Raw genomic sequence first — 26,504 nt, 5'->3', positions numbered from 1 at the left:
TTAATATAATGGCATTTTCTTAAGTATTCAGATGTTTGAGATAATTTAATTAGCTCAGTATAACAGCTAAAATGAATTCTGTTTACACATACCTGATTTATTCCTCCTGACAGACTACACTAAGGGTTTAATAAAAAGTGTGTGTTGGGGTTTGTTGCTTGTTTTTTTCTTAATGAATAGTATAACTAGCTATTACAGCATTTCAGAATCTCTGAGCTCCAGTTATTTCAGTGATCCTGAAGTGACTGAAGTATTTCCAGTGGGAAAAAATCTGGACAAACCTAAAGATAGGCCAGGCTTTTATGTCCATATAGCTCATCCATGGAGAAGCGTGTGTAGCCATCCCAAACTCTGACACTTTAACACTGCCTTCTATCATGGCTGATCTTCTTAATATAGAGTACATATTTTATGTTTGTAATCCATGTGTGTCACAGCTCGTGGCAGATTCAGTGTTAAAAAAACTTAAATAGAATCATAAATCAGATTTTAAAGAGAAGTAGGGCTTGCAGGCCCGTGTAGTTGTATAACGAAGATGGGATTTCTGATGTGAATGCAGTGCAATGATTTCAAAGGTGTTTTCTTGGTAGCATAAGAGAAAATACTCATAAAGGGAATGTAAGTGTGGAAATGAAATGCACATTCCAAATACTTTGTAGGCTGAAATACTGACAATGGGATAAACTTAATCCTTAAAAATTGTATTTAATGACACATAAAGGTGCTGTTTTCATGCCTGTAACACAGTAGTTTTTCCAACAGGCTTGAAAGAAAAACATATGGCTTTGTTTGCCCTTAGACTGACAGCTCTGTACTAAAGGTCTTACTGAAAATTACTTACTTCCCAGCAGGTTTCAGGTCAGGGTATTTTCATTGTCTTTTTTTTTCCAATTAATACGAAAGCAAAAGTATTTTTCTGAATTATTTATACTAAAGAGAACATTACTTTCAGGACCAACAAAAATAATACTTAGCATTTTTCAGTGTTTCAAAGAAAACGTGCAACCATGTACACATTTTCTGAAAGTTAAGCTTATTTCAAACAAAGATTTTGGAAGCTTAAGCTTTTACTAAATGTTTTTTTAAAAAAACTTCTTTTCAATATTTAAATTCCTTGAGCAAATAAGCAGTGTTCTATATAGTTTATAAACAGAACACTAAGCTATAAAAGCATTAGAAACTGACTGAAATTTAAAATTAACAGCAGTGAGTGTGTTCCAGCTGGAGGAAGTCTTGATCAGGAAACGGGCTTGGATTCTCAGCATTGCTAGGTTGTGTTACAGAATTTCAAATGAAGAATTTTACCAAAAAACCCAGTGTTGATTGCTTTGGAGATCGTCAGTGTCTTGATGTGAAATTTCAGAAAAGTCAGTTGCCCTTGCTGACATTCAGAAATACCAACTCCTGTGCCATAAAAGTTATTATTTCAAGTTGTGCCCCTTGTCACCCAGGCACTTAGAAAGCAAAAGGATTTGAATTAGGAAAGAAAAGAGGAGACATATAGACAGGACTTAACTGCCCTGCACATTTCCTGCCTGGGGAGTTCTCAGCCTAGGATTTAGTAATCCTAAAGAATCAGTAAATGTGACCCTGCTGACAAAATATGGGAGAAACAATTTTAGGAAGAAGGGTGGGTTTCTTCTATGTAAATGAGTAGTCAGTGAGTATTGCTCTCTTTCTGAAATCTTTGCTAGAAGCCACAGATACTGTTTTCTGGGCTGAGCATCACTGTGACAGGGCAGGCAGGTAAACCATTCCCATGTAGGCCTATTTTCTGGGTTATTTTGTCACTGTCTTCTCAATATGTCACTTTCCTCCCTTCAAAATCTGACAAGTCTGTGCTTGCTTTTTGTGAATAATTGAGCCAGAATAAAATTTCCTGCCTCTGTATGTTCTCAAATCAATAAGGTAAAGCAAAGAAAAGTGTCTTTCTTCCTGAAAACTTCTGTCTGAGAGCTGTCTCCAGCAGAAGACTGGAGCTGACAAAATGAAAGGCCCACCAGGAGATGAATCTGAATCTGAAGTCTTTTAAGTATGTGGGCAGCAAGGTGAAGACAACAAGACGATGAACTGCAGATTTCTGTTCCAAGTCTCCTTTAGGCTTCATTTATTCCTATTGACACCTTTTGACATACTCCTCTCCCATTTTTCCATTTGCACTTAGGCTTCTTCCATTTGCCCTTTTGAGAACAGTTTAAATGTAGTGTGTAGATAAATAATTTGATATGATTTGTTTGTCTCTAGACAGACAGCATATAGTCCCTCTGAAATTCCCAAAATAATAGCTTTATCTGTAGAAATTGCTGCTCTTGAGCAAGTTTTTCAGGTATAAAATTCCATCAAATTCAGTTCCAGCACTGATGGAAAAGAGAAATTTTCCTGGAAAATACTTGTGGAAGACCACAAAATTTACCACTGAATTAGACAGGGATTTCTAGGCAAATATTTCAGTCTGGTAGCTGTTGTTATCTGACTGTTTGCAAGATTGAAAATACCTGAGTTAAAGGAGGCAAATACTGCTGCTGGAGGAATGATACTTTGTAGTTCCTGTAGGACTTGCACTGAACTGGAAACTTGAGATTACTCTCATCTCAACAAGGAAAAAAAAAGTCATCTGTAAGTGAAAACAATGTCCTTTTTCCTTAAAAACAAGAGGTGAAATCTACTTCTGCTAAGTGGAAATAGAGTTTGTGCTAGGCTTTACAGTGCATATCCTTCAAACTGAAAAAAAAATATTTGAAAATGGAACAGAATTTCAAATTACCTTAACAAACTCATATGCTGTGTTTGCAAGGAAAACTGGCACCCTTATCTCAACAGTGCAGAGAGGCCTGCAATCTTTCTGAACATTCATTATTCACCCTAGAACATTTCATGGAGAAATCCCAGTGTACAGAAGTGTAAAATCATTTCCATCTGGCTCCTAGTATTGTGGCACTGGAGAGCATGTGCTAGAGCTCACATCCTGTAGGTGATTCTGGCTGAGGTGTTCATCAGACTTTTTCTGATGGTTATTGATTTGAAGAGACGATTTTTAAACAAAATTTAAATGAGACTCAAAGCAGGAAACACAGAGTGCAATACAAACTTCTCAGTTTTGATGGTCTGGAATAGTGCTTTGCACTCCTGCTTTCCCATAACTGAAGGACAAGTATAGGACATGATCTTTGAGGATTACCAGTTGCACCTAGGATGATTGTTTTTCTTTCTCAGAGATGGTTTGCTGAGCTGAAACTATTCATTTTGAGTATTTGTTTTTAAAAGGACAAATGTTAGGTCATCTTGTTGACTCTGGGCATGTTTCAAGTTCCCTGTAATTGCTCTGTCAGTCTTTTTCCCATCCATCCTTCCTTGCCGAGATGCATAAAGCTACATTGTTTTGTTCCTATATCACCTAAATTAAGCTTAAAAAGCAGTAAATGTCAGCTGTTTCTACAGCCCTCATTTGCACAGTGTCTCCAACTAATAAAATAAGAAAATAGTATATAATCTTTTACCCTTAATCAGCCAGAAGACTTAAATAGTGTCCTAAATACTGCTCAGTATAAAAGTAATGAGTGAAAAGGCCTTTGATTTTACGTGGTGTTAAGTCTGAACCAAAAATGCTGGTGGGATGGTGCCAGCCATGCTCTGCAGGAACTGGAGCAGGCAGCGCTGGGAGCAGGACTGCCTGAACCAGGGCTGCAGCTTATGGGGATGTGTGTGGGTGCCTGTGAATAACTCAAGGACATTTCTGACGTGAGCACCAAAGGTTTAGTCCCTTTCTATGAGCACCAGGTGGTTTTATCCACTTACTTTTCACAACCCTCCTGAATTTGGAGCATCTCTGTAACATGTCCCATAGCCAGAATATGAAAATCCTGTGGCATGTTGTTGGTTCCCACAGGTACAGGGGATGCCACTTACCCTTCATCGAGCAGATGTATTTTTTACCTTAGGTAACTAATTCGGAATTATTTTGCTCAGTAGCATTGTAAGTTATGTACACCTGCATATGCAAATATTCAAAATTCATTCTGCTTGTGATGGTTCAGACAACTGACTAATGTATGCTGTAGGAGTCTGCAATGCAAACATGGGAAATACCATGGTGATTATGAAAATGCTGGTCAGAGAGACAAAAAACTGATAAGAAACCTTTGGAATTGGACAGAATGAAAGATAATATGTGGTAAAAAAACATACCCTTTTAAACTTTAAAGATAAAGAGATAATTTCAAATTAATGAACACCAACAGTGTATTTAATTCCAGGTACACAAACTACTTAATTTGCATAAAAAATGACAATACATAGGAAAAAGCCCCAGTGTAATTGGGGAGATAGGAGCTCTACTGTGACTAAAGGAGCAGATGAAAAAGGGCAGGTCAGAAAGAAGCCTATTTGCTTGAATACATAGAAAGTAAGTATTCATTCCAGTTCTGTATTTAAAATGTAAATCTGTGTTATGCAGTCAAAAGAGTAAAGGTTAATGGATTTTTGAAATGGTAGTGTCAGAACTGTGTTGTTAATCAGTATAGAGTTTGTTATTGCCTTTGGTGGAAAGGTGTGAGAGGCAATGAAGACATGGTTTATTTTAGAGAGTGGTAATGCCCATAGTGAAATCTTAGCTTTAAAATAAGAAAAACTCTCTCTTACAGTTTAAGTGGAGACATAGATACAGGGTATTGTTGATTAATATAATTTTATAGAAGGTAAAGATGATAGCTGAATTATTCTTTAGCTACTTTTTCAAGATGCTGTTAAGCATGAAAGTATGTATATGATGTATGCAAACAAGTAGGAAGTGGCAAAGTGGCTTTCAACGTGAGAACCCTTGAATTGCTGTGCTAAGAAAATAGGAACATGAAGAAATGAAAAGATGGGTTAAAAGTGGCTAAAATGATGGGAAAAGAAGATAATGTTAGCACCTGCCTTCTACCTAGCATGTGGGGACTGTCGTAGTTGAGAAGCAAGGTATTAAACCTGAGGTGTTAGTAAAGAGGATGGATTTTGATCATTTCAGAATAATCCTATTAAGTGGGAGAGGGAAAAAAACCAAACTGAACCAAGTCCCTGCAATGCTTAGAACGGCAAGGAAGAGGTCAAAGCAATTGCCCTGCTTGCAAAAGTGAGAGAAAGGAGCAAGCAAAGATAAAATGTTTAAACTTTTGAGATGAACGTAATCTGGAGCAGAGCCTGGATCAGTGTCTGGGAAAAGAAGATGGGTTTAGCTGTGGTAAACTGAGATTGAGAAAGCTGTATCAGTGAGTTTGTGAGGCAGGATTACATGGACTGAGGTCGGCAGTGCACTGGCACACGTTTTGGGTGGGGATTGACGAAATAATCAAAAGTAGGGAGAGGGAAGTCCGGGGGAAAGGACAAGGGGAGATCTTTGTTTTTCCCTTCAAATAGTTTGAGAAAGGCAGAAGGATGTAATGAAAGAAGTGGCAAAGGACTGGTGCGAGAACGGTGCCAGCAGCACCCTCGGTACCGCAGGAGCTGGAGAGGGGACGATGCGACAGCGGCAGCACGGGAGAATGGTCCGAGGCCGCCGCGCCGCGTGTCGGTGCCGTGCGGGGGAGCTGCGGTGTGGCCCCGCGGGGGCGAGCGCACAGCGGTGCGGGCTCTGCCGCCTGCGGGGGCGGCCCCGCGCCCGGCCATGGCGGCAGCTGCGGCGGGGAGGCGGCCGGTGGCGGGCGGCCGCGCTCCGCCGCTCCGAGCATCCCGGCGGGCCCCGCCGCCTCGGCGCTGCGGGCAGCGCAGCCAGCCGGCCGCGCCGGGGAAAAATAGGTCACGGACGGGCCTTCGGTGGCGGCGAGGTGAAGGGCGGTGAAGCGGCACCCGCGGGGTTAAACTGGGTCAGGGAATATTTCGGGAAGGTTTGGCGGACAGGTGGGAGCAGATAACTGGTTTTTATTAATGCTCGCGAACCGACAGCGGCAGCTGTTCGCTCCGTTACCCTAAGCGGGATGGCTGCGAGCCAGGCTCGGCGGTAACCGGCACCGACATCCTCTTGTCAGGCACGGCCGGCCCCGGCCCGCAGCCTCCCGGCGGCGAAGACAGAGGGAGAAATAAAATAAATAACTATCCGCGGTGGCAGGAAATCCGAGGTATGCGGCTTCCAGGGCTCGGGCAACTCCGGTGCGAGAGGAAGTGTGAGCCGGGCGGGGGCGGTCAGGTGGAGGCGCGGGGGCGGCGCGGGGGCCCGAGCGGGGGCGGGCGCGCTCCGGCTCCGCGGCTGCCGGGGAACTCCGGCGGAGCCAGCCCGCGCCTCGGTGATGGTGAGTGCGGGGGGCGGCTCGGGGGGAACTTCCCCCACGCACACGCTCCCACCGCCGCGCGGGGAGCCCGGGGCTGGCGGGCGGGCCGCCAGCGCGCCGGGCTGCGGGTGATGCCCCGCGGGGAGGCCGGGAGCTCCGGCGGGGACAGATGCGGTGCTGGAGGAAGTTCGGTGTCTCTGCCCGCAGCAGCACATACAGCTGCCGGCCCCCCTGCGCTGTAGGGCGTTCCTCGGTGTGCCGTGCCTTTGCCCTCTCCCATTCCGCTTGCCCCCGGGTACTCAAACCCTCCGGAGCAGCTGGCCGTGACCTGAGGGGAATCCCTTCCCCGATACTGGGCGAGCTGCGGGCGCCGCTGGGCTCTTCCCAGCTCCGAGCTAGGGGGAGGGATATGGGATCTGATGACATTTGCCGTCGTGGTTGAGAAATACTTATTTCATTAGTTCGGTTCGCCTGCGGTTAGAGGCTGAACAGAGCTGCTTTGCTGCACAGGAAAATCCTAAGGGCGATGGGAAACGGAGGAGTCGAGAGAAGTTTGGAAGGGGGGACGAAAGGGTGAGGGATTTTTGTTTGATTCGGTCTGCATTGTTTGGTATTTCTCCTTCCTCCACCCCCTGGGTGGGATGAATTACTTAGCACCCTCGTTTTCAATCCAGCCCTAAAGCTTGTGAGGGGCGGCTTTCATGTCTCGAAGAGCGAAGAGCCGGTAGGTCTCTAAGAATCCAGTCTGGCACAGAGCAGCCCAGCTGTGCTCTCTGCTGTGCGCTCCCTGCTCTGCTACGAGAGCCAGGCGCACACGGGAGATTCCCCTGCTTAACGGTGACCTAACAGGAAAGCCTGTTGTTCAGTGTCTATTTTGCATGAGCTACTATGCTGTAACAGTTGCTGCTTCATTCAGCTAAAGAGAGAGAGAGAGAGGATAAGAGGATTCCAATTTAATTAGCAGTTTGTTAAAAACCAGTCAGCTTTGTCTGGTCACGTGTTTATAATTTTAGAACGTATGTCTTAATTGCAGTAAATTCTGGTATTGTGCATAAAGCAAGTGCCACACATGCTGTTTGCGGCATTGGCTGTGGCAGCTCCATGTTTCTGTTTTTTTAATTTACTGCAGCCTCTGTTTATTTGTGCAATGGCAGTTTTTTGAGTGTGCTGAGGGCATTTTGCATGAAGCAGATCTAGGAATTAAAGCATATGCTGTAGAGGATTTTATTACCCAGGGAGCTGCAAGTTGTGTCTTTTCTATTGGAGCATATTCAGGTTGACATCTTGAATACCCAGATACTGTTTTCAGTAATAGGACTGTTGTGTGTTTTTAGCATCTTTATTGGAGTCTGAAATACTCTAAATGTTGAGGCCTTCCTAACTCCTCCTCCCCCTCAATAATTACTCCGGTTGTTCTCAAATAATTTCTATCTCACAGTATCGTTGAAATCAACCACCAGCAGACTGTGCCCTGTCTTCTGCTGATCTGAGACACTGCCGTGCCCTGTGTTAGATGAAGCTGTTGTAGTACTGCTGCTGGTTGAATATTGAAGCTCCCCTGTGTATACTGTGATTTATGTTACTGTAAATAGGGTAATTGAATTATTGCTTCCCTGCAATGTCTTGTTCCTCTGGTGTTATCAAAGATCAGTCAACTTTAGTTGGGGTTCTAGGCAGGCTGCTGCTTAAATGTTTACTTGAATTAAGCATTTCCACTAACTCTTAACAACTGGATAAAGAACTGCTTTTGCCTTTCTGAGGAAGCCCTGGGAGTGTCTGAAAGCAAGACAGCATAAGGTGTTAACACACATATATGTCCTCCCCTCAGAAAAAAGGTAAAATACTTGAAAAATAGAGTTAATGAAATTCTTTTTTGCTGCATGAATTCCTGTATCAGAGGAGAAAAGATACTTGAGATTAGCTGTGGGGTACATAACAGAAAGAGATTTTTTTACCTTTTATAGCCGTCAGGATTCCTTCAGGGCCTCCACTTGCTAGACAGAGAAGGGAAGTGTTCTGTGGATTCTGCTGTAGTGAGGGAAAAAGAGATAATGAAATTAATTACTTGTCAGCTCCTAATGGCTTAATTTGAGGCTCTTAATTGTTGGGGACGAAATGTGCAAACTCATGTAGAGCTTTAGTTGTTGGAGAGGAGTATGTCTTCTCCAAGGCTTTACCACTGCCTATGTCTTTTTCTGGTTCATAACCTCTATTATGGGGTATTTGTTTCTTACTACCTATTTCAAATAAGCTGCTTCCTGCCCTCAACTTCAGCTGACAAACTGTTTGAAATCCAGGATGTGTACTTCTGTCATTCCTAAGCCAGTATGAAACCTCAGACAGAGCTGTGACCTTCCAATACGAATTAAGTCATGTGTTTACAAACACAAGTCTTTCTAGAACTGGCATTAGAAAAAGGAGCAGGGAACCCTAGTTAGATCTTACAGGATTCTGGTTTGAAAGGCTTTTCTGCTAGCTCCTGCTGTCACTTTACCTCTGTTACAACTCTAGAGGAGTTTAAATTTTTGTTCCCTTCAGCTTTTCATTGCTTTTTTTCTTCTCAACATTGACAAAAGATTCAAGTATTTCTCTGTGCTTCCAGATTGTGTGCACATACCAAAATACTGGCCTGTCATGGAACATGCCATTCTTGTCACTTTCCAAAAGTGTTTTCCAATAGTGAACAGTTGAGTGTATTTTTTTTTAGTACTATTCCTGGTATGTATTGCATTTTATATTTCATCCTGGTTGGTAGTGCTTGTTTATATTCGTGCTGTTAAAAGTACTGACAGTTCTTCATTAAGTTCCAATATGCAGCTCGTTTAACTTTTGAAAATGACTTCACAATCTATTCAGTGAAGTTTACTAGCTTTTTTCATAATCTTGATTTGTTCCTAAATAAGCTGCAAAACCCTCTACCTATGTGTGTTTCGAAGTCTGTGGCTTATAAACTACTGAACGTGAATCTAAGGTCATAATAGCTTTAAAGAAAATTGCCAGGACCTAACCAGAGTAGTTGTTACATATGGATTTGTCACTTCTGAGTAATGACGTGGCCCTTTTCTGACCAAGTTTCAGTATGTACAGTACACAAATATGATTCTGTGTTGTGTCACCTTGAACCTTTTCTTACTTACTGGGGTCAGTTGAGAAAAGCTACCCAACAGGTCACTGAAGAAAAATGTACTCTTTTGAAAAGTGCCTAAGTGGCCGCCAAGGTGATGTGGCTGTATGGTCACTGACAGTACTCTGAGGTAAAAGTGTTTGTCTGAAAGATGCATCTTAGCCAGCAGGTATTTTAAGGAGAATGTTTCTAGGTAGTTTTTATGAAGATGTAATTTTGTATCAAGGTAAAATTATAGTGATATATCTTCCAGTTTTAAAGGTCATCACTTGATTGTATTTTATGAACTGACACGTGATGCTGCTATAGAGGGTCTTCTGTTTTCAAAAATTGTGATGGAAATTAGTAGCAAGCATTTTCTGGACCTTTTGATTTATGTTCCTTCAGGCTCAAAGATCTCTTTCAGCAGGATCCCCTAATGCCATGGATTCTAGTGATTTAGTACTGACAAGAAACTGTCAGCACTGAGTGCTTGATCAGTATTGTTTTCTGAAATGGGCATTTTCCTCTGTGCTGCTGATCTAGCCCTCTAGCTTTTGATGTTTTCTGAGACTTTGAGTCTTAACACAGTGATATAGCTGTAATGATGTCACTTTTTCTAAGCATTTTATGAACATGCTGAAATATTTTGCAAACAGTGGGATTTTATAGACTCTCATCTTGATATTTTACTCTGTGTGTCATTATGTTGAGGAGAGTAAAAGCTGAAAGACACTTTTTGCTGTCAGTGCAGGGATGCTGGATGTCAGCTGTTGGGTGGGAGTGGGCAGTTAAGCATTTTGTTTGTTGAAAAGCAAGCAATGTAGGATTGAAGACCGGGTTGTGTTGGCATAAAAACTGGACTATTTTGGTAAGATAACTTTTTAGCACTCTTGACAGCCTAGTTTAAGATACTCAAAATCAATGAGTCTTTATGTATTGGATAATCAGTAATTTACATCTAAAACTTGGTATTTAAGTAGGTGAAAATGTGTTTCTTCAAATCCTTCAAGTCTGAAGGATTTCAGGCTGAAATAGTAGAACGCGACATCCTGTACAAGGAGGAGATGGAGACCCTTACTGCAGTGTTGCAGCATTAAGAATCTCTGAACAACTCTTAATTCCACATTAACAGTGTGCTGAATCTCAACAATTAGCATAGCACTTAACGTTACGAAGTTCTTGTCCTACTTTCCTTTCTCGTATTGTATATACTGCACTAGAAGATGGAGGCTTTGTTATGCTGTACTGCCCATGCCATCTTTTAAGGCAGGAATGCTGTCAGAATAACCTTAATAATGCTCTGTGCCAGGTTCACTATTTTTGGGTGCTACAAGATGTAGTCAGAAATGATAGCTGATAGTTCTGTGTTCTGAAGCAATTTTCAAATTTCTTAAAATTAGGCTGAGGTAGAATCACAGAATTGTAGAATCAGAGAATAGTTTGGGTTGTAAGAGACCTTTAAAGGTCATCCAGTCCAAATCTCCTGCAAAGAACAGGGACATCTTCAACCAGATGAGGTTGTTCCAAGCCCTGTACAATCTGGCCATGAAGGTTTCCAGAGATGGGGCATCCATCTGCCCACTGCTCTGGGCAGTCTGTGCCAGTGTTTTGCCACCCTCATTGTGAAATAAGTTTTTCATTACATCTCACCTAGATCAGTCCTTCTTTAATTTAAAACCATTGCCCCTTGTCCTGTCGTGACAGGCCCTGCTAAAAAGTTTGTCCCCATTTTTCTTAAAGGCCCCTTTTAAGTATTGAAAGGCCACTATGAGGCCTTCCTGGAGTCGGTGTTCTCCAGGCTGAACAACCCCAGCTCTCTCAGCCTTTCCTCACAGCAGAGGTGCTCCAGCCCTCTGATCATCTTTTGTGGCCTCCTCTGGACCCACTTCAGTGGCTCGATGTCTTTGCTGTGCTGAGGACCCCAGAGCTGGACACAGTACTCCAGGTGGAATCCCCAGGTAACGTTCCTTCTGCCAAATAATACCAGTTACAGTTCATGTACACTACTGGCTGTTTACTTTGTACCTCTGGGGAGATGGGGACAATCACCGTAGTGACAGAAGTGTTTGGGTGAAAAAAAATCTCATAATCCTTAAACTTGCCATTCTCTGGGAACCAACAGTTTCTCCCAGCTCTGTGTTAAAGCCAGTTCTCTGGTTCTGCAGCACCTCCTTTAGGAGTAAGACTGAATGGTGGGGCTCAGCCTTGGTTTGCCACTGATAGAGACCAGAACCACCTGGTTTCTAGTTGTCATTTATGCCCCCTAACATTTGTCATCTTTTATGACTTAGTCATCCCTCTTTGTGTTGAAAGGAAGTAGATGTTTGTAGCTTGTAATTCATCTCATCCTGAAGTGGAGCCAGTAATAGCTCAGGGGAGCCACATCCCCTAAATGCCTTTTTCCCTCTGTAAAAGGTTTCTGGGTGGTGCTATTAAATGTATGTGTCTATATCAGAGACGTGTGGAGTTAGATTAAATTAATGCCGCATGTTGTAAAAAAAAAAGTTTGCTTATCTCTTCAGGGGGCTAAGGCAGAAGCCCACCCACTTCCAGGCTGATGGATGGACTGTACCAAGCTTGTTTCATTAGCTTTGAATACCATTTGCATCTGATGCCAGGCAGTCTGGTTGTAGCAGATACACAGAAAAGTTCTTAGCAGAAAAAGCCTCTTAAAACAAGGAAAGGCTGTTTATTAGGCGAAACCAGAACCCCTGTCACTGTCTAGATGTGCCCTGCTAGCCATTTATTTTGGTGGTATAGAAGTCTTCCCACATCTGGCCCCAGAAAATGACTAAAGAAGTTCAAAATTCTGGTAAAGGGTTTTCCTATAAAAGATTTCATATTCTTTTATTAGGTTTCTGCATCAAGTTATTTGCGTGTTAGAAGATTTAGAAGCAGTCTGTGTTCTCTGGATTTCTGTGCTTTATATCCTCCCAAAGAAAAAATGCCAAACTCTTTGAGACGGGGACATGACATAAAACCAAAATGTACCCCAAAAAAGGATACTGAAGTAACAAAGGCAGAATCTGAAATTCCAACATGGATGAGGAGACTCTCCTCAGTGTTTTCTGTTGAGCAAGTGGAAGTGCCTGACTAAATCTCTGGATGACTTCTGCTCTTCTTCATCCCTTTGGCAACCTTGAATTGTCTGCAAGACACAGTGAATGAAACTTAACTGCTGGTAATTTACTTCCTAACCAATCTCTTTTTTTCTTTCTCCTAAAATACAGTTGGTAAAAGGGAGGAACTTACAGAGGAAAGATGATAAATGTAGTTAAGTAACTTGTTCCAAAGTCTTTTTATCAGTAACTGACCTTCCAGCTTGAGAAGTTGTCCAGCTGTCCAAAAGGTAACCTTTGTTAATGTTGGCAATAGAAAAAAGGGGAAAAAAGTCAGTGTTCTACAGCTTTATCTTCAAATCCACTTTTGCTTTAGCATCCCAGATTTGCAGGTTAGAGGAATGAGGGACTAAACAAGAGGGAATTCTTGTTTAGTGGAGAAAAATACTGCCCCGGCACTGTTGGTGTTAACGTGGAAAAGCAGTGCAGGGAGCAACCCCCTTCATCCAGAGGATGATGCATTATGCACACACCTTCTGTGTTTGCTGGATTTTCATGTGGGTGATGTCTGCCTGAGGCACACTGGTGCAGAGCTCCGGAGGGAGTGCAGCTGTGTTATTGTTTGAGCAGGACTGCACCTTCAAAACAGGTTTTAAGAGACTGGTCTGTTGCTTCTCCTTACTTTTCTTTGTCTTTCTTTCCGTCATAGCCATGCAGTAGAACGGTTTCTTTATTTCCTTTTCTTACAGTCTAGTTAGCTGTTTCCCTTTAAAAAAAAAAAAGTGATGTGACTTTCTGTTGACATGGTTGTGAAATCACATGGTACATGGGAACCATCTGAGTAAAAACTCCTCAAGCCTCCTGACCGGGTGAACATAAACCTCTAGATTCTGCCTGGCAAATAGCCAAACCCAAAGCTCTGCAAAGGCCATCTGTAGCCCTCAGTTTCTGTTTCATTAGTTCCACCTGAACTTCTAACTCATCTTCTTAACAAGGCATTTCTGGTTTTATGTAATTGCTTATGCAGCAAGGTAATCATTCCTTTTCCCTGCCTCCTGTGTGTATGTCCCTGACTCATGCTCAGTCTCCCAAGTGGCTGTGGCTTGGGTGTTCTTTTCATAGGGTTAAAACTAACTTAATGTCAAGTCAACTGTAAAATGTTCTGGAAATTGAAAAGTCTGAAATTTAAGGCTCTGCAAATACATTGTATTTTGAAGAGAGAAATAAGAGGTGAAAATTGTCCACTATGTTTCTTTATCTGCATATGATGATTGGAACATGTGGAGCACTTCCATTTGTCAATATTTTTTCTTACTTCTGTTTTGCTGAAATAACCTTACAGAATTCCACAGTTCTTCCAAAATGCATACATGCTGGTTTTTTTATTTCCAAGTGGGTGTGTGTTTAAAAGATAAGAAAATAGGGAATTGACAATATTTGCCTTATAGACTAGCAATTGTAATCCTGCTTGTTCTTGGCTTACTGAAAGGAGGTTGCTGCAGTTTTGCCTTTATTTCTGTTTCTTTTCTGGGCCGATAAAATATAATTTATTTATTATCATACTTTTTTTTTATATTCTGTTACTGTACTATGTAATAACTATAGTCTGAAAAAGTTGGTAAGATTTTCCTGAAATTGGCTAAGTTACAGGAAGCAAGGGTTACTTGATGACACAGGTCTCTGCAGATAATAGTTTTAATACTCTGAATGTAGCTGCTTTCCTTTCTTAATACTTTTGTGCCCACTCGCATTCCTGTTCACAGAGGCAGAATTGTTCCATTACCTGCTGAATAGCAGTGTGGATGAAATGAGGAATTGAGGAAGAAAAATAATAGAATTATTTGTAGAAAAGAAGAAAAGTCCAAATCAGGTGACAGAGTAAAATAATAAGAGATATGGGAGCATGTTAAGATTGGATGAGGAAAGATGGTTTAGTAATTTGCTAAATGGGGGAGGGGGAAGTGGTTTTAATGGTTACACTCAGAAGTAGCAGGAAGTCGTGAGTCAGGCAAAGACACGCTCCCCAACTTGAGCACTAAATAAAGCAATGCTTACAGAGAAAAGTGGGGGTATTCAGGGGTCTGTGGTGTACCTTCTTAAAATAGAGAGGTCTCAAATCCTGTGTGTTGAATTTGTTCGGCTTGAACCATACTCCTTTCCTCTGCAGGCACCCAGAGCAAGACATTAAAATGATATAAGTAACTAAGAAGACAGGACATGAGTAAAACTAGTATTTCAGTATGTTGTGCTTAACCCTGTATAAAAGCATAGACTTTAGAAAGTTTAGGAAAGTGTGAGCTTTCCAGGGATTATACAGGTGTGCTTATTTCAACTTCATGACTTTGAAATACCATGTAGGATGTTGCATTATTAATTGGTGCCTTCCCTGCACCACTTAATTAGTTAGTTTGCTAGTTTTGTCACACTTTCTGGCAATCTTAAAATAATATTTAAATCATATTTGTTTTTACTAAGGGCTCTTAGCAGGACATTACTGAGACTGACAAATAAAGAAGTGTTTGGTTTTGGTTTGGTCTCTTGGAATCCAGTTTGTTGTATGTAGTGCAACTTGAACTTCCTGGACCCCTTGGGGAAAAAAAAAAAAAAGGATTAAAAAGAGGGAGTTAAGTAATGGGAAGTCTTTATTTGTGGCAGTGTGGGTTTTATGTGTTCGCTTGTTATATGTGAATTGGATCATCTGAGGCATGACTTGTGTTTCTCCATTTCATTAAGAAACAAAGCCACCGAGCACTGAGAGAGTAAAGTTTGATCTCTGCTTAGAAAATGGCTTACCCTGGAGCTGTGCCGTGGCAGCAGCAGCCATCCCCAGGGAAATTTGGGGTTTGCTGGGATCTGTCAGCCTCTCCTCCTCAGAGAGGCATTCCTAAACCCCAGGGAATCCCCTCCCCTAAAGTTCTGGAGTAAGCAGCGTGGAGGAATAATAAGCACTTCCTTCCTTTCTATTTTCAGTGACTGAACTAGAAAGTACCACAGTGCTGCAGCTCTGCTCACAGCACCGTCCTCTTCTGCTCACCTACCTCCTGGGCCTGCAGTTCTGCAAGGGGAGGCAGAGCAGCAATTCCAAGCTGAAAAAGAATTGTAAAAATGTCACCAGGATTATGGTAGACTGGCTTCATTATTCAATTTTGTATTTAATGTAACATTCAGTATTAAGTTCTCTGCAGGATTTTCACTACTCCCAGATTTATTTTTTTCTTAGCAGTGTGTGTCAGGCTTCCCCCGCCCCCACTCTTGCAGCATGTTTGTTTTCCCAGGAAGGCATGGAGAGCAGCCTGATGTTTTGGATCTTGAGAGGCATTTCGGAGTTGTTGGAAGTGTCTCACTCCTTCCTCTGGTTTGGTGTAAACAGCTCTGCTGGCTGTGGCCCCGGGGAGGAGAACCTTTCAGGAATGGTGGCCAGCAAACAGGAGTGGGCATTGGATGTAAAATCCTTTTGGTGGCCAGAGCTGGAGACATTTGGTCAGGTACTGTGAGTGGCGATAATCAGTAAGAAAACCTTTCAAAGAACTGGAAATTGTTGTCAAAAGGATCTGCACTCCTCTGTGAATGTACTTTCAAGAGAGGTACTTTGCTAACAAATCTCAGTTTTCAAGTGGTGATATAAAACCTTTTATTTTAGTCAAACTGAATAATATTTCCTGGTGGTCTCCCCAGTTATATCTTTACAAGTTTTGCATTTGTATATTTCTTAAGCTTTGTTAAAAATAATAAAAACCTAACATTGAGCTTCTTAAAAAAAGTTGCAGTGTGTTATCTGAATTCAGAAGTATTCTTCCTGAAGTTTATTGATATTTAGGAAGGAAAAATTAATACCTGATGGGCTTTGTTAATCTTCTCTTTGGGAGAGATTTAAAGCAGACATTCTTTAGATTCTGACTGCAATCGCAGTCTTAAAAGTTCAATATGACTCATGAAATAAATTCTGATAAACTCACTTTAACATCAGTGTTTTGCATATTGCTTAATAAAATCACAGTGATGGAATGAAGATTGCTCTGATGGCGGGTTTCTTTCTGCTTTTGGCTCGAAGCTGCCTGTGGAATAGGCAGGTATGTAACATTGGGCACCTATCTATTGCTGTTTTGCATTTATAAAGCTGCAAGTCAACACATGAAAAGTTAGTGACTTTCCTTTCAAAATCAGTCCTACTTTTGTAATTGCAGTGGTAAACTTGAATACCCCTAACGTGAGTTTTAATTTAAACTCTTCTAATGTGCCCTGTTGTAGAAGCATTCTTCAAAACACACAACTTTGTTTCTATCTGAGGGACTTTTTCCTGGCTTTCTGGATGCAGTTTGTATATTCTGTCATTGAAAATGGTTCTAATACATTATTGTAATTTCCAGGGTAGCATTAAAATGTATACATGGGATATGTGAGAAGGGGCTGCAAAATTATTTCCAACTAATTCCAGATACGGTATCTGATCCAAGTGATCCTCCTGATTCAAATGAAGGATGAGATAATGCTGAAAAAGACCAGGAACCTACCTACGCACTGGCAGTATTCCACTCCTACAGCATGCTGTAGTTGACCATAAATTGTTTTGTGTAGTTAAATTGGCTAAGTAGGTTGTTGCAATGTGGTGCCATTATGAGGCATTCACTTGTTTGGGATTTGGCAGAAACCCAGTTTACATACGTGCAGAAAAGCAAAAAATAGCAGCTCCAGAATGTGTGTTTCATCTGTAGCCTGAAAGGAAAGCCATTGTACGGTCTGGGGGAAGAAAAAGCATGTCTATTTAAACAGAAGTATGTACTGGTTTACAGAGCTGTTAGCTGCACGATCTCTATGTGCTTGGGAGCTGCTGAGCTCCCTGAGCAGATGAGCTCTTGGCCACCAGGCCACAGGAGGTGTTTGTGGACATTGGTTGTTGGGAATAGGAGGAAGTGACGGTTGTGCCTGGGGCTTGATCATGGTACGGTTTTAGGTACATTCTGGAAAAGGAAAGCTACAAAAAGAGTTTGAAAGAAAGCTTCAGGGAGCAAAGAGGAAGAACATCTTTATTGTGATTGCCCGGGAGTAAGAGCAGAGAGCATGAGGAAAAGCAAAACCAAGAAAATTTGGCAGATTAGTCTGTGCATTATATCTAGGTGAAGCCATTGGGTTTTGCTTTGCATGTAACACTGTTACATGTTTTTTCATGTAAAAACACTGATACTAAACGACTGATACTTCTGTGTTGTTTTTTCCTGGGTTCTTATACATCTTATGGAGTGGAACTACAGATTTTCTGCAGACATGCAGGGGTAGGGTCCATTTTAGGGGGTTATGGGTCTGCTTTTCTGGTCAAATGTCATTTGTGATTGCAGTAATAATTTTCTTTGCTTCCACTTTGTATTAAGTTCTGAAGAGTTTTGATCACACTGAAAGTAAAGCTAAACAAATCGAAACAAGACCTTTAAACAAGGATAAAGGAGTAAATATTTGTATATCCTGCTCTCTGAACAGGTTTGGAAAGCCAAGCTCATTCTCAGTCAGGTACTCCTATGAATGAGACTATTCTTTCCTGCCTTGTCACAAAATTGTTTACATGATCAGAAGATTTTCATCTTAGAAAGCTACTACAGGAAAAGCTTCAGAACCGAATAAAGCATGAGGGAAGGGTTTTCACTAATGCAAGAGCAGTTTTTGTGAATGATCATAATTTAAGTCCCATCCTAACGTGCAAGCATGGTAGTATGTGCAGTTCATTTTTTCAGGTGTGGCTGACTAGGATGCTGTCAGCATCCACCAATAAACGCCTGAAAACAATCTCGTTAGATTTATTACACATGGCAAAATCTGAGCTGGCTAACCCTAACTAAATTATATTTCCTATCAGTCTCCAGCCTTGCTCTCCAAAGATTCCCTTGTCCCAGAAATTTAATTAGAAGGATCAGGATGTATGGCCAAGTATTTGCATCTGCCACTGGAAAATGGATTCTGCTGAGGAATCTGATGATTCCTATTGGACTGCTTAGTCCATAGTGAACACTGATGATGTCAAGGCACTAATCAAGTTCCTAAGATTTTTAGTAACAGATTACTTGAAGATAGAAACTTGCTGTGACCGCATATTAACAGCTTTCAGGCTAGGAAAACTTACTTCAAGTTACTCCTTATATTTTTGGTAGTTGAGCTTTGGCTTAGTAGGGCATGTTCATTGACACTGAAGAAAAAAGGCACAATATTATTTGGGCTTTGCTTGCTTTTTCTTGGAATAGTTCACAAGCATATGTAGAAGGTGTGCTGTGGCTTCTGCGAGCCTTCCTCTTTTGCTACTGGCAGGAGTCAGTTGACTTCAAATCTAGATCTAAATCTGTGGGACCACAACTTTTGTCTGTCCATTATTCCGCTGGCCCTCAGTGCAATTCAACATGCTGTAGAATCTGACGCATATTTTCATGGTTCTGTCCTTTTCAGTTGGATCCCTCTTTAAATGTTTCTTTTCCTTTCTCTGCAGGGAATCTGGCGCATCCCCGTGGATGAGATCGACCGCCCGGGCAGTTTTGCGTCTCATATGAACCGCTCAATTGTCCTGTTGCTGAATGTGCTGTCACAGCTAAAGGATTACAACACCTTGCTCAAAGTCTCATCTATGCTGCAGAGGACCCCTGATCAGGGAAAGTACGATAGATTTATTTTAAGCCATTACTTTTTAAAGCTTTGAATATATTTTGTTCACTGTATGACTATTTTATTTAAAGCTGTTCTTTGTTTAGGAAAAAAAGTCTTTAGACAGATTCCCTTGGGAATATAGTGGAATGATGGTTAATTTTTCTCAGGATTACGATTCTTTAATACAGCCTAGAGTTTCTCTGCATTTCTGTTGCAACTCAGAGCAGCCTTAGAGGTGCCTTAACAGGCTTACAGAGGTGTTGTGTCACGTGGAGGGATTCGCTGGGGAAACAGAATGCTGTGATTTGTGCACCCTCTGCTCGCTCTTGCATAAGAGCTGAGTCCAGCGCAGGAGGTCACGGCCCAGCATCCTGCCTTCCTGTAATCCTTGATGGACTGAACAATGGTTATGTACCTCTTGGCAGCTGATGCTATTTAAAAAGCTTATCCTGTTCAGGGGGTGATCTAATTTTAATTGCATTAACCTTATTTAAGAAAAAAGAAGCTATTAATGTGAGCTATATGTGGATTCCTATCAATGGGAAGACCATAATAAACATCCAAGGAAAACACAGAAGCAACTGAGGTAAAATTCTAGTAGGTTGCCCTGTGGGAAATGTTGAAATGAGTCTCTGGCAAATGCTTAAGAAATGAAACTTGAATGATTGATGGCAATAAGTTGGAGGCATTGAAGGTTTCTTCATGTGTTTTTGAGTGTGAGTGCATGTGAATTTGCATGGATTGTAGTGTGTCTGGGAATATGTCACCACTTGTTCAGCAAACTTGAGGGCAAAAATACTTTGACTTTTAGCATATCAGAAGAGCTGGACCATAGAAGGTTTAAATTCTGTCCTAAGCAAGCCCATAGCTGTACTAAAAATACTATGTTATTTATAAGTCTAGACTGAATTCAAAAAACAAATAATTTGACATGTTGGATCAGCTGGTGCCAGCCATGGTGAGCTGCAATCATTAGAGGAACTTAGCAGTGCAGATATTCTGGGTGTGTCTGGTATATGCTTGGAACAGCCCTATTTTTAAAAATAGGGAGGTTTTAGTTATTACTGAACTAATGAGGAGTCAGATGTTTATGGTTTGCTTTTCAGACAAAAGGTACAAAATTACCAAATTAACCTAAAATCATAGAGAGGAAATATGTGCATTAAAAATGTTGGCCTTCTGACTGAAATAGTACCCTTCAAAGTTATTTACTTGATTTGTAGCCCTCTCAATAAAACCAGCTAATTCTGAAATAGAAATTAAGTTTTCCATTAAACTTGATTAGGTGGAATTGACAGCTGGAAGGGTTTTCCTTGAAAGCAGACTAAAACTGTGTCAGAATACATTGAAATTATAGTGCTTTAGTAAATTAAATGAAGCTATGGAGTGAATGTTTTACACATACAATATAATTTTTTTGTAATACTAACTAGGAAAAAAGGTAGTAGCACACCCATGTGTTAGCTCTAAAAATCCTAGGTTCAAAGGCAGCTGATATGATCAAAGAGAGAGGATTTGCTGATGTCCTTAATCTCACATGCACGCTTTATCCAGAACATGAAAATCACCTGAGAGTTCAACATAGCTTTGTGTAACTATAATACTCCTTTTCAAAAAAAAGGATTGAATTAAAAGCTGGTATTTGAGGGGCACAGAAGGCTTTATACAAGAAAACTGTAAATCTGGTTGCTTGGTTTGCTCTGGGTTTGGTTGTTTGGTGTTTTCCCATTTCTCCCCTTCCCTCTGTTTGTAGCCCATGCTGTCTTCTGCTTTGTTTGTGTCATCTTTGATGCTTGTGGTAAGGGGAGAAGTGGAGGGAAACAGAGCTAAAATGTTATATCCCTGTATTGTTATATTTCAATATGCACCTGTATATGTTTTGTTTGCTTTCTTCTTGTTTTAAAGTTGTTGTGTTGGCTTTTTCTTGTTTTTCTTTCAATGTACTGGTTCTTGCTTTTAGAGTCCTGTAAGCTTTTGGCAGTTAACTTCATTTCTGCTCTCTTGCTGTGGCACAGGAAGTACTTGCGTGATGCAGATCGCCAGGTTCTGGCCCAACAAGCCTTTGTGCTCACAGTGAAAGTGCTGGAGGACACTCTCAACGATCTCACACAGGTGAGGCAGCATTGCACTTCATGGTTGTAATTTAGTAATTAGGTTTTGCAGTGTTCAGTTTACTTATTCCTTAGATCTCCTGAGACTGAAGGGCTACATTTATAAGCACTTACTTCTAATGCCTTTTCTTTATATGCCACTACACAGAAAATTTTCTTCCAGCATTGTTGTTTTTTGGTTTTGAAATTCAGTAACAAATACAGTTTTTAAAAATGGATTGCAGTAAGTTTGGTCTGACTGTTGCTTAATCTTCAAATAATGGTAGATACATGTAGTGTACAAGAGCTCCATTTTCGGGTGGGATCTATAGAAAATTTCCTTTAAAAATGAACTAAGATTCCTCTTGCAAAACAGATAACTCGGTCTTACATGCCTAGCCACTTTTCACTGCTAGTCCTTGACAGCACCACACTCATTATTACATATAATTGTAATCTAGATTTAGTTTTTAACGGTCATATAGAAGCTAATCAGTTTCCAGGTTAAGGGATCTGGATATTGGAGCTTTACTTGGTAAATACATTCAAGGAAGAACTTGTTCCTAAGGGTTTTCCAAGTTAATAGACTGCAGGTTTAACAAATTAAATGAAAACATCCTCAAGAACCCTGGAACTCTGTGTATGAAATAGTTTGTTCATAAATCTGGATGGAAGAATTGTATCATTATCAATTTTTGAAAGAAGAGATGATGTACTGAGGTTTTCTACCTTTGGAACATCACCGAAGTAAAGGTACAAAAATTAAAATACTATAGCAGGGTTTTGCCTACTTCTTGATCTATTTACCAGAAGGTTATGTATGAACGATAGGAAAGATTCTTAAATTTGAGGTTGATCTGCAGCTGCCAAAAGAAACAGGTTTGGTTTTGATTTCAATATGTTAGAAGAAAAATTTGTGCAATTAAAACCTTGCATTTCATTTAGATGGATCCCTTAGCATGGACTGAAGTAGTGAGGGAAAATAAACATTGTGGCTTCAGTTCAGCCTGAGCTGCTGACACTTCTCTGTGGTGTTTTCACGTATTAAAATACTTCTAATTGTAAGATTTGAGGCCTGGATTAATTAATATTAAGGAACAAAAAAGAATGAACATAGAATAAATGCATTTTCTTCAGCAGAAGCAATAATGAAAGGTATGTGTCAATATTTATGATAGTCACAGCTGCGCTCAAATGCTTTCTGATTTCAATGATAACAGAGAAGAATGACTTCTTTTATTAAGGTTTCAGAAGATCAGGGTTCCAAGTCTTCTAGCCTTGCTTCAGGAAGGATGACAACAGACGTCTCCAATAAAACTAGTGCTGAAGAGGGAAAAGATGTCCTTCCCAAAAAGCCAGTTTTATCAGATGGAGTAGTACATAGTACTGAAAATGGAGTAAAGGAAGTGACCCAGGGACAAATTCCCAATGCTATGGACGTATTGGAGCAAGAGGACAGGAATGACAAGGAGATTAAAGAGCTTCCTGGTCCTGGCTCAGTTGAGCCTATGGATTTTGATGGCTATTCCAATGACCCTGAAAAAATTGATTCCTCATGTAAACGCAGTGAGCCAGACCGTCCCCAGTCCAGCAGGATCTCAAAGGACAGAGCTCCAGAGAGCCGGACTCCAGAACTTTCCTTGGAAGAGCTAAGTATCAGCTCAAAACACCAGCAGCAGGCAGCCAAAGGAATAGTGCAAGCAGTACCTACAGAAGAACCTGTCCAGAGGTCAAGCAGGAAGAGGAAATTACTTGAGGATGTGGAGTCTGGAAAAACACTTCTGCTTGATGCTTATCGAGTCTGGCAGCAAGGTCAGAAGGTTATGGCCTATGATCTGGGCAGAATTGAGAAGATCATGTCTGAAACGTACATGCTGATTAAGCAGGTATTGTATGACTAATTGTCATTTCTCTATGTGGCCTCAGACATGGTTTTAGGATATAACAGGAATTGCTAAACCAAGCAGTATAAAATAGGCCCTGTATCTGTTTAAAACTTGGGGAGATAAACATCTCCCAAAGAACCATTCTCTTGACAAGACCGTTGCTGCGGATGGGGAGTAGGACCCTCCATGTTTTGAAACTAAATTTCTGAAATGAGTTAAGAGCTGTAGTACCAGTTATGTGGTATTTGTTCCTGCTAAATGTTAGTTTGAATTGAGAGAGCTGAGTATTTATCTTGGGATATATGCTCCTCAGTAAATTAAGGTCAGCGTTCTGCTGTAGAAGTACTGCTTCTTCCCCTTGCTCCCATGCTCTACATCCCCATTTCATCTCAATTTAATTAGATTTATACATTAGCTAAGTAATTATTACTTCATTAGTTGTGATTCTGTGTTCAGGTGGATGAAGAAGCAGCACTTGAACAGGCAGTCAAGTTTTGCCAGGTGCATATGGGAGCATCAGCACAGAAACAGGTAAGCTCTGAAGCCTTTGACTGCTGCTAACAAGCTTTTATGAGTCTGTACAGGCAAATCTGTTGCTCAGTGTCTGCAGCACCTAGAAATACCTACTTTCCTTGTATTGGTGTCATCTAAGATAAGTTGGGCTACATTAGTAGGAGGATCATCCCCTTTATTAGGGTCATTGCTACTGTTTATGTCAGGCTTGAAGAATAGTTTTCGTGCTCAAAAGCTGTTGGGGAAACCCCAAACCATCTTCAAATTGAAATATTTATGGCACACTACAATTTTCCTGATGTCCACGTCATATCCCAGCGTTTCATGGGTGGTAATTACTTCTCTCTGCTCCTTAAGGGCTACAACCTCATCAGCTCTTCCCTTGCTAACATTGCACTCTGCTCCAGAGATACCAGATAGCTTTTCTTTCAACGTGCATGTTTGAGAATCTGATTTTAACTCTGTTAAAAACAAACTGTTACTCAGTTTGTTTTTAGTTTGTAGTTTCTGGGTTTATCCAGCAAACAATTATAAGGGCTTTAAAGGGATCATTATTTATCTGTCCTTAATGTGAAATCAAAGCCAAGAAGAAAACTGGATGAATGACATATTCAGTGGTATTCATTTTGCAGCCCCAAAGTATTTACTAGATCTGTATTTTCCATAATTTTTCTTCAGTTAAAATGTGCTTTTGTATAGTGCACCTCTTAGCAGAGTAATAGGAGAGGATGTAAGAGAAATGATAGGTTTTTTTCTTTGTTAGGTTTTCACGGAAGTAACTTTCTCCAATTTGTGCCCCTCAGGAAGTCAGTAACATTGTTCCATTGAACTATAGAAATGAACAGAAATGTCAAGAGAAGTATTTATTCTAGTAGACATGTTTGCTTGCTTGTAGTCTGGTATTTCAGGTTTAAATTTTTTTTAATAAATAAATGTTAGCTCAGCATGGTAAGCCTTTTTCAGTTTATTTTGGGGAAAAAATAGACGTCATCACACTGTGATTTATGACTTCAAAATAAAAAGAATTTGCTAATAAGCTTCTTTAAAAAGTAATGCTACCGTTGCTTTTTTGGATGTGTTCACCTTTTTAAAAAACACTCCCCAAATTCTCGTGTGTCAGCCCAGTTCCTTGCTGGGCTTTCTTGAAGGTTCTGGGAATGTGATTGCTATTCAAGCTCTTCCAGCAGAGTCAGTGGTTACTCAGGCATGTGACAAAATGTGAGAATGGTGAAAAACCTACACACAAACTAATCTTTAGTGTAGACACAATAGGTGAGCTTGAATTTAACAGCACTGGAAGCAGTAAGACTTCCTGTTAAATCACTTGAAATAAAACATACCCCTTAACATGCTGCACTTGGAAGCTTGGAAGCTTTCCCTTTTAGGAAGCAGTCCCAGCTAACGAGCTTATTACATCCTGCAGTATCATTTTCATCTGCTTCTAGCAGGATCTTGCAAGCTGTGTGAAGCTGCTCGTATAGCACTATGAATTAGTGTGGAGACACAGGAATAGCCACTCTTGTAGACATCTGTCTGTTTTCAACAGCCTGAATCCTGTTTTATTTAAAATTGGCAAGTATTTGCCTTCTGTAAGCAAATGATGTCATGTATAGAGCTGCTGCAGCCCAGGGAAATGCTTTGTTCCTGGATAGTTTGAGTGGGTTTGCAGGGCCTGCAAATAAGTGGCCTTCAGTCACTTATCCAAGAAATTGACAGTAAAAAAAAAAAAAAGTGAGCACAGAATCCACCTTGATATATGTCTTTCTCAGCTGGCTGTTGTATTTTACAGTTCCAGGCATTATATGGTTTCTTTATGAAAGTTTTCACTTGCTACTAAAATTAGGCATTACTTAAATTCTGGCTTTTCTACTTTCTTCCAGACCAGTCAGTTTTTAACCTAAGTATTTAACAACTGTGTTAAAATCTACTTCTCTGCCTCTTCAGGCACAAGCAGGAAACACTACAGCAATCAGTAAGCAGAACTGGACAAAGTGGGTCCTTACACTTTTGTGATGAGATCTAATCTTTTTAATAGCTTGGCAATGCTGTGACCCTTTGACTTGGTTTCAGAAATCCTCTGTAGTCGTCACGAGTGATGCACTGTTAACATGTTTCAAGCCAATGAGAGGCACATCACCTTCTACAAAGTCAGCTAAAAACATGGAAAGTGGCTTAGAAAGGTTGGCTTCCAGCTTTGAAGAAGGCAGAAAAAGTGGTACAAAACCTTGCTATGATAAGTTCCAGTGCTCCTGGGGGACTGGAGAAATTGGAGTGTTTTCCATAGGGAGATTCCAGTAACTGATATAAAACTGTATTCTACGTAAGTTGCTGGGACATTTCTTTCAGTATTCCATATTAATACTTTTTTTAAGTGATAGATTCATCAACTTCAGCACATTTTGGTTCACAGTTTACAGAGTGGTGATGCAACATTCTTAAGTGCTGATATTAATGCTGTTGTAGAGAACAGGTGTGGCCAAAAGCAATTCCTCCACTTTTTGTCCTTTGCAGTTTAAGTTCTTAAGTGTGAACAAGACTTTTGATATACGTGTATCAAATGGGCTGAAATCCAGTGGTGGTTGCTGTGTCATTAGTAGTCAAGTAACTAAAGTTACACTGGAGATTAACTGACTTTCTGATCAAGCAGCATTTGAAGGTTTCTTGTTCTTTTCTTTGATTTTTCTATCTGAGAATGTTATCTAAAAGATTTGCAGAGATCCTGAAAGCAGTCATCTATTGCTCTGAGTTATATTTTTAGTCTTGCCAACTGTGATTTTCATATGAAATTAATGGTCCCTGGAAATGGAATATGAAGGAGGCCTTGTTGAGGGAGAATGAAAGATTGAGGCAGACTAGTTTGATTTTGAAGTAGCATTTTACTTAAATATGTGGTTCTTAGGATCAAGGAGGGGACATATTGGCAGAGAGCAGTTGTAAGGATTCTAGATAATTAGAGAATTCCTAATAAGCCTTTCCACTGACTGCCT

The 26,504-nt window shown here is 40.7% G+C and overlaps 1 protein-coding gene across 6 annotated transcripts in view; it reads left to right on the top strand.

The window, feature by feature from the left end:
- The window catches only part of CABIN1 (calcineurin binding protein 1), a 107,669-nt gene that overhangs the window by 57,956 nt on the left and 23,209 nt on the right, over positions 1-26,504 (top strand). For all 6 annotated transcript variants that reach the window (XM_048323221.1, XM_048323219.1, XM_048323220.1 and 3 more), the window contains exons 31-34: positions 18,874-19,037; positions 21,044-21,140; positions 22,363-23,004; positions 23,461-23,535. In XM_048323221.1, the coding sequence (XP_048179178.1) occupies positions 18,874-19,037; positions 21,044-21,140; positions 22,363-23,004; positions 23,461-23,535 (978 nt within the window). The remainder of the gene's footprint in view (positions 1-18,873; positions 19,038-21,043; positions 21,141-22,362; positions 23,005-23,460; positions 23,536-26,504) is intronic.

The sequence above is a fragment of the Corvus hawaiiensis genome, chromosome 18 (assembly GCF_020740725.1).
Source record: "Corvus hawaiiensis isolate bCorHaw1 chromosome 18, bCorHaw1.pri.cur, whole genome shotgun sequence".
In the NCBI taxonomy this organism is placed as follows: Eukaryota; Metazoa; Chordata; class Aves; order Passeriformes; family Corvidae; genus Corvus; species Corvus hawaiiensis.
The sequence above is the reverse complement of the archived record's forward strand: the minus strand, read 5'-3'. Positions and strand labels throughout refer to the sequence as shown.